A 9,077-nucleotide genomic window follows, 5' to 3' on the forward strand; every position below is an offset into this window, starting at 1 on the left:
TTGTATTCTTTTATGCGATACGGCTGTTGACTTTTAGACCAGCATCGATCGATATACATGTATAATATTGTCTCAGCTCACACAACACACACCGTCTCCAGCTATAACCTGATGATATCTTCCGCGATAGCGTGTTGATGGTGCGTCAACAAACAGCTTTTCACTGAGTTTAGACGAATGCTCCTATCTATAGAGTTCACGTTTTGAGGACGAATTGGTCTTTCTATAGTAGCGGGATCTGATGGATATCATCGCCGTAAATTGATCAAATATTACGGCCGAAGTGTGTATCTTGGTGCCGTGCATGTAATAGAAAGTGATTGTTTCAAATTAATTGTCTCATGATATTGCGATGTTTTGATGGTGTCTCAAAACGTGAATGACGAGACATGGCCACATGATAAGTTTCAACAGTTTAAATTATAAAGATGGAGACTAACCCATCTTCACAACGTCTTGTGGTGTGGATATTTATCTTCGCAGCAACCATTTATTTTGGTAAGTAATCATTGAATGTATTTCGAACGGGACTAATCTATAAAAAAAAAAAAAAAAAAAAAAAAAAAAATATATATATATATATATATATGTTTTTAATTTTTTTTTCTTTCTTGATTTAAAAACAAAATGGATTACCTGTATTTGTTTAACTGGGCAGGGTATCCTTTTGGTAATTGACAAACACCTGTATCCTCACCTGTATCCTCATCCTCACATTATGCGTTTCCTTTAAAGATAGAATTGCGCGTGCTTTCAGATGAATGAGAATGGCTGCTGCAGGCATTCAGACTCTCTCAGATTCAAACTGTTGGGTGAAAATTACCTCTTTCTATTAAACTAAATTATTTGAAAGGGGGTAATTTCTGTTTTTTGTTTAAATATACCAACATCTCTCCAGTACTCGTATAACCAAGTTGTTATGGTCATTACACTTGTGGAGTAATTATCTTTAAGGTTTCAGATCTGCAAGTTCCGATTGATAAACAGAAAATCGGTGGAAATTGTCTTCCTAATTATTGCTATTAAACCCTGAAGGAAATGTAAGAGTATCGAAACATTATAAGGAAAACAAAACAAGCTAAATGGAGATGGGCTGGACACACTGCCCGATTTCGACAATAAATAGATGACAACAAGAATAACGGATTGGCAACCAATGACAGGGAAAACGAAAAGAGGTAGACATGCCCAGAGAAGAAGATGGAGAGATGGCACCAGGGTGTATGCAGGAACACCAAGGGTGGATTTCTTAAAGAGTTAAGACTAGTCTTATGTGGAGTTAAAACGAGTTACTCGTCCTAACTTAGGACTAGCCTTAAGTTTAAAAAAAATATATATATCTCATACGGACTAGTCCTAAGTTAGGACTAGTCCTAACTCTTTGTGGTGAAATCGACCCCAGAACTGCAAGACATTTAAATAAATGGCATTTACATGAAGAGGGCTACATCTTACACTGGCTAACACAACCTTAATGATGTTGGTAATGATATATAACGGCCATGTCCCGTCAACTCCTGCTCGCACTCGTTTAAAAAGGCTACTGACGGAAGTGACAGTAAATATTTGAACACCTTTAAACAAAGTGACTGGAATACATCCCACCACTGTACTGGTTACTTCAAGCTCTGCTGTTAATTCTTCAATGTATGCTATCAATGCTACCTTTTGGTAGGGTCTTCGTGGATTCTTTTTGAGATGCGAATTCCTTGAGAAAATCTGTCAACAAAATTTGATCCCTTGGTGCGTCCGTTCAAAGATGTGGCGGGTCCCATCAGTCTTGATGAGAAAGACTTGTTGACTTAAAGGCACTGGACAATATTGGTGATTACTACAAACATTTGTAAGCATAAAAAATACTTGTTAACGAGTATTGGAGAGCTGTTGATAATATAAAGCATTGTGAGAAACACCCTCCGAAGTAGTCTTTGAGAAAGAGGTTTTTTCTCACTCAAAATATGAAAAGCCGTTTATTAAAGGGCACGAAGCCGTTTTTTAGGTATCTGAAAACACCTAAGTGCAACAAGGATGTTTTTTCTTTCATTATTCTCTTGCAACTGCGACTACCAACTGAACACAATTTTTCACAGGTTTGGTGTTTTATGCATAAGTTGGGATACACCAAGTGAGAATTCCTGGTCTATGACAATATTTACCAAAGGTGTCCAGTGCCTTTAAGTTAAGGCCTATGGATTGTTACGTATGGTATAACTCTGCCGTGGTTGGTCTTTCAACAGCACGTCCAATCATCAACAAGAATTGCAATTATATTCAAGGCTCCTATAGTGGGGCACGGTAGCGTGGATCACTTGAGCCGACCACTGGAAATCAACTAGGCCTACTCGGAGCTCAGTATATGCTTACAATATCACAGTGGATGAAAGCTCTACAATGCCATCGGTTTTTCAATTTCGTTTAGATTAGAATAGGTATTTGTTTCAATAGTCTATTCTTGTGCCCCTTGGTAATTATTGTCAAAGACCCGTATACTTAGTATGTGTATCCCAACATGCAGAAAAATAACAAAGCTGAGAAAAATTTGGACTCGATTTGTCATCGAATTTGCATGAGAGAATCAAAGAAAAAACACCATTTGAGGCTACAGCTGAAGTAATTTATTATCTGAGTGATAAATTACCTCTTTCTCAAAAACTATAGGTTACTTCAGAGGGACCCGTTTGTAACAATTAGTGTTCAGTGCCTTTAATCAGTCCACGTTCAGTGAACGAATGAGAGAAAGACAATGCTCTCTATAAATCAATTTATTTAGCGGTTTTTCGGCATTGTTGTTTGAACGTGAATGATTACCATAACAACGTACACAAGCTTGTAATTGTATATACGCCTGCCAGTGGACATTAAAATATCCCTCCTTTGTTTAAAGATATAAACACTATTGGTAATTACTAGCATTGTTAGCATAAAAACCTACTTGATAACAAGCAATGGAGAGCTGCAACGATATTAGAAACGGATCCCTCAAGTAACGTAGTTTTCGAGAAAGAAGTAATTTGCCACTAAAATATTTTAGACCTCGGAATCAGACTTCGAGGTCCCGGAATCACGCATCTGAAAGCACACAACTTCGTGTGACAAAGGTTTTTTCTTTCATTATTATCTCGCAACTTCGACGACCAATTGAGTTCAAATTTTCACAGGTTTGTTATTTTGTGCATTATGTTGACATACACCAAGTGAGAAGACTGGTCTTTGACACATTGCCCAAGGTGTCCAGTGTAAACTCTAACTTGTTTGCAAGAGCTCCCATTGGTTTTGTACTTCCAACTGTGAACCTTTCCCGAACCGTGGACTCATCACGGGACTCTCGACTTTTGTCCCCGTTTTGAATGTGTATAACACCTATTCATGTTTACATTATTTGAATTAAGTTGATTGAAAACAACATAGACAACAGAGGGTCCGGTAGAAGTTTGTCACTTTCATTCGGCGATTTGTTTCTGCTGACCAATTTTCATTGACGGCAAAAATATGGGATCATTAATCAGACTTTCCTTAAAAATAACACCCATGGACCGAAAAGGTTCGCGATTTGAAATCTGAACTGTTGAAATTAAAAATTACCCGCATAAAATTTTACAATTATGAGCTTTTATACAGTATTTCTATTGTATAAAAACCCCCATATTTTTTCCCATTAGCACGCAGACAATAGGCCCTATTTGCTTTTTCCCTCGAAGATTTACATGATTATGGACACTTGCTTGTTTTGCTTCTTGCTTTATGCCTAAAAGTAATTATCATTTACCATAATGATCTATTCCCTTGCTTGTCTTAATATTTTCTTATTATATTATTGGAACAAATAATCACATCATCAATATTCTGCAAATTTGAGGAACAAAACTGGCAGGCAAAAACCAAGTAAAGGCCATACACAGACTATAAGGGATTTTCACACGAGAGCAATTAAGCAAGGGTTCTTTGCTAAATTATAGCATGGTTGTAAATAAAATGTTACAAAATGTACCTTGTGTGAAAGGACGATAATTGTTTCTACGTTCCAAGTTATCTCGCAAAATCTTGTCAAACATTACTGGGATTGACAACCATGCTAAAATTAGGCAAGGGACTCCAGTTAAATTGCTGTCGTGTGATTGCACTATACGATTTTCATATCATGTATAGACATGATGGCAATTGCATTTTATTATCCTTTCAACAAAAGGCAATTAACCTCTGCCTATACATGGTGTAATAAAAAGTTCAAATTGCTGTAATAAGCTGGTCGTAACAGCCCGGGAAGAAATACGAAATATCGACCACCTCAAATGAAACGTCATCAAGGGAACTAATTAAAATGTGTAGTAGTAGTACATTGACAGATTGCATGCCGCAGGCTCCACATGTTGGTAATAAATTCATGAGCATGAAGGATGGCAAATAATTTGAAAAGAGACTGGGAAAATATGAGCATATTATTATAAGCTCATTATGATATAAACTAATTATTTTCTTTGTCAAAATAAATAAATAAATAAATGAATATACATGAACTTTCGAACAGTATAGAATGAGTCATATCATCGTTATGAGTTTTTAGGGGGGGGGGGGGGGGGTCAGTGGTGGTAGCCCCAACTCAGAACCCCTCCGCCCTCTTGCCCACAATGAGACTTGAAAACAATGCACGAATGAATGCGTTGAATAAATGCATTGGTAAATTACGATCTTTGCCCCTCGCTTTAAAGTCATCTGGAAGTGGTATTTTTTCAAAATAAAGCTTTTGTCACTAATATATGTGTTTTGATGAGTGAAATGTGAATAGACAGTTAACTAAGGTTTTAAAAAATTAGTTCTTATGTTATTTACAAATTTAAGAGTAGATCCCGACCCGAGAGGGCGCTGTTCGTGACGTCAATCGAGGCAGACTTTGCCTGTAATGCGTAGAGTAAACACAATTGTTTTTTTCCGGCAATGCCGACCAGGTGTATTGCTGCTGAATGCAGAAAAACACTTTTTGAAATGTACCAACTCACGACTTGGACGTACATGTACTTTGCACGTGTGTTTACTGTACGCATTGCAGGCAAAGTCTGCCTCGATTGACGTCACAAAAGGGGTAGGCGGAGTCAGCCCCCCAAACATCTATGTATATTGTTTAAACATATAAATCGTGACAAACAATTACTAAAAAATTGTTTTATTGTTCGTTAGCATATACTCTTATGTTTGAAAAAAAAAAATCTATTTCCAGGTGACTTTAATTTCTCCTCAAAATGAAAAAGGTCTGGCTACGTTACTGCCATTGTAAGAATAACAATGTTTCACGGGGCTTCTTTTGTTATGCGAAATACCTGCTCATCGTTAGCATGCAACACATGCAACTAATGTTCTTTAAGGTACTGGACACTATTGGTAATTACCCAAAACAATTGTTAGCATAAAAGCTTACTTAGTAGCGAGCAATGGAGATCTGTGGATAGTATACAAAATTGTAAGAAACGACTCCCTCTTAAATAATTTAGTTTCGGAGAAAGAGGTAATTTCTTACTCAAAATATAAAAGACTACAGGCCTGAAGCCTTTTATTATGCATCTGAGAGAACACAAAGTTGTGCAACAAGGGTGTTTTTATTTCATTCTTTTGCAACTTCAATGACCAAGGTTTGTTGTGCATGTTTGGATACACTAAAGAATACTGTTCTTTTGACAATCATTAACAAAAGTGTCCAGGTACCTTTAAAGACAGTGGACACGATTGGTAATTGTCAACGACTAGTCTTCACAGTTAGTGTATCTCAACATGTGCATAAAATCACAAACCTGTGAAAATTTGAGCTCAATCAGTCGTCGAATTTGCGAGATAATAATGAAAGAAAAAAAAACCTTGTGTCACGAAGTTGTGTGCTTTCTGATGCTTGATTTCGAGACCTCAAATTCTAAACGCTGAGGTCACGAAATCAAATTCGTGGAAAATTACTTTTTTCTCGAAAACTACGTCACTTCAGAGGGAGCTGTTTCTCACAATATTTTATACCGTCAACCTCTCCCCACTACTCGTAATTAAGTAAGGTTTTATGATGATAATCATTTTATGAGTAATTACCAATAGCGTCCACTGCCTTTAAAACTCGCTAGATTGATATACAGAGTCCCTTTTCTGACGTAGAAATTGTTTAGAATCATACCACCCTAATCTCGATCATCAATAAGTTAACATTCAGTTTTACCATGTTCCTATTTTTAGCCTCTGTAATTAAATTGGGTTGGTAATAAATTTTCCATTACTTGAATTAGGCTGGTTTTATTGGCTGACATAAAAACAGACATGCCAGTTTCGCAATTGTTGATTGGATTGCCTTGAGAGCTAAGCAGTAATCAAGCCTCGGAGACGAAGCTATAATTCATGGATGAAATGTTGCCAAGAAAACATCGATTATGTGTTTGTAGTAACAGGCATTTTGTGCCACACAAGTCAAACTATCAATGCCATTGTATATATACCTCTTGGAGGTATTTGGATGACATTATGCCCTGTAACAAAACATTCTCATGCTATTTCGGCAAGAGGTGATCCATTTTGTTTCTTCAAACTGATATGGGTGTTTTTATTTAGTGGGAGAATAACTAGATGGGCCCTGGGACTTTCTGTGACTAGTCCTAAAATAAACCACAAATCTCTTGCTTCAGCTGCTGACAAATCCTTCTCTTTTGCCGCTTCTAAACTTTGTAATAGTCTCCCCCCATCTCTGCGCTCTGTTGATTCACTTCATATTATCAAGAAGCATCTGAAATCACACCTGTTCCCACAATGATTGTTTTGCTGTTTGATTTAAATTGCATTTTGTCTCTCCGTTTATTTGTTTCTCTGTTAGGTCACAAACCGCTGTGGTATTGATGAAATTGCGGTATATAAAACATTTGTATGTATATGTCCATTGTCTCTGCATTAGAGGGAGCGAGCAAGACGTCTCGTCCATGGTACAACCTGTGACATCTCCTTGAGAGAATGTGGCTCACGGATCGGACTGTTGCTATCCTTAACCCTAATAACTTAGTTTACCTGTGGAAAACATCTTCCTCGACATCGAGGGATTGTTTATTATTCGAGTGTTTGGCAGACTCATGACAAAAATAACATAGGTCCGTACCGTCACAACGTTTCCTTGTCACAAGAACCCTCGTTGAATGAAACCGGCTACCAGTTTTATAAGAGAAGTCACCATCAATAGACTCATTCAAGACTAGGCTCAAATGACCACTTTCATATTTCACCACTAAATGTTGTCTACTTGCCACACCACACCTTCAACTTATATTTCCATTGAGGAGTTTGTTGCATGCAGTATCGACATAAGATACAAATGATTTGCAATTGCCTTCTCTATTTTTACAGCACAAGGCAATCTCCGTTGCTATGACTGCGCTGTTGATTTCAAGATGATGTCAAACCCAGATCTCAACTGCATCCATAACGTTATAAATAGCACTGGAGATGTCATGTATGAGCCGAGAGATTGCCAACCACATGAACGATTTTGTAAGGTGGGTGCGTTGTCTGCGAATATCAAACTTAAAACTCGTTTGTTTTTTTAATACTCGGAAACGGTAATATTAATTTTGATGGTTTCTTTCATTATAAACTGTTCTTCTCCATTCTTTAATGTGGGTTTTACCATTACACCGAAGTGTGCAAGCACTGTACAGGCTCAATACCTTCTTGAGTCCTGTGAACAAAATCACAGACGTTAATTTTTTACTCCCGGCTGGGATTGAACCCAATAAAATGAACCTTGAACCTTGAACCTCGAACCTTGAACCTTGAACCCACGACCCGTTCTTGGAAGACCACATTATTTTTAGTCTATTTTCGTACACCAAAAAGCCCAAACGAAGCCGGTTTGTCCCTTTAACATAATACGATTTTCCACATGTATTTAATGTGACTTGTAATTAGCGTGCCGGTGTGTCAGGAGATTCCACTCCGCCTGACATTTTGAGGACTCAAAAGAGGGCGCTATCAGACGAACTTAGTTCGAACAGTTCGCCGTATGGGGGCGGGGGATCTCCGGCGGGGGACACCCCAGAATCTCGGTTGGCGGTCTCCCTAGCACAATTTTGTTTGATATAATATTATTCATTTATGATTGTCTCCACAGACCCACATAGTCAAAGGAAACCGCGTCATCAAAAGCTTCGAGAGAGACTGCGCACATACGTGCACTCCATCCTGCGATACCAGGGGTTTCGGGATCGACGTGCAGACGTGTACATTCTGCTGCGGTACAGATGGTTGCAACAACTCCAGCAGCTCTGCACAACCTCATACGTGGAATACGTTTGAGCTCGGGGTTGTAGCAATGGTGGCTTATAAGTTTGCTGGCTCTCCTTGGAATTAAAAAAACGATGTTTTTGCAACGAGGTGAAACAAGCTTTTACAAACTAAGCACAACAAATATATGCTTACCAGAAAAAGGTACCAGCTAAAGAACCATATTATTTCAAGTAGCATCTCTGACTGGTCCTGCTTATTGTTGCTCAGCAGTAACTTTTTAAGCAATACTTTCTGCAAAACAGCTCAATGAAATTGGGCCAAGATCTCAACAAGATTGTGTTATGGAAACTACGGCTTTAGTGACACGAGTAGTATCATGTCAGTTGGCGATCTTTTAGTTTTACTGATTTTGAAACACAATGCAAAAAGAGAACAAAATCTTATGTTGGGCCTATAATCTTGTGATTTCGCTCACACTCATGTTCTTTGCGGGAATAAAATGTATTATACCGTAGTATCGTTGTAAATAAGATATTTGTCATGAATAAACATTACCGTTTCCTAGTTTAAATGTTGTCAAAATAATGTCGCATCTTTTCTTTGTCTATATCAATGATAAGTCCTAAAGTTGTTTTACCCCAAAATATTAATTTAAAGCCATTGGACCCTTTCGGTACAGAAACAAAAAGTTCACAGATTTACAAATAACTTACAGGGTTTACAGAAGGTAATGGTGAAAGACTTCTCTTAAAATATTATTCCATGAAATGTTTTACCAACCAAAATGTCCACGTGATTATAAGGATAAGCAAACAAGAGTTGAACACCAGTAACAAGCAGTATGC

The 9,077-nt window shown here is 37.7% G+C and overlaps 1 protein-coding gene across 1 annotated transcript; it reads left to right on the plus strand.

Annotated features, from left to right (window-relative positions):
* Positions 1–90: 90 nt before the first annotated feature.
* LOC139953158 (lymphocyte antigen 6D-like) lies at positions 91–8,738 on the plus strand. The gene is made up of 3 exons (XM_071952586.1): positions 91–498; positions 7,354–7,502; positions 8,117–8,738. Exons 1-3 carry the CDS (start codon positions 429–431, stop codon positions 8,354–8,356), a joined length of 459 nt encoding a protein of 152 aa, XP_071808687.1. The 5' UTR covers positions 91–428; the 3' UTR covers positions 8,357–8,738.
* Positions 8,739–9,077: the final 339 nt, after the last annotated feature.

The sequence above is a fragment of the Asterias amurensis genome, chromosome 21 (assembly GCF_032118995.1).
Source record: "Asterias amurensis chromosome 21, ASM3211899v1".
In the NCBI taxonomy this organism is placed as follows: Eukaryota; Metazoa; Echinodermata; class Asteroidea; order Forcipulatida; family Asteriidae; genus Asterias; species Asterias amurensis.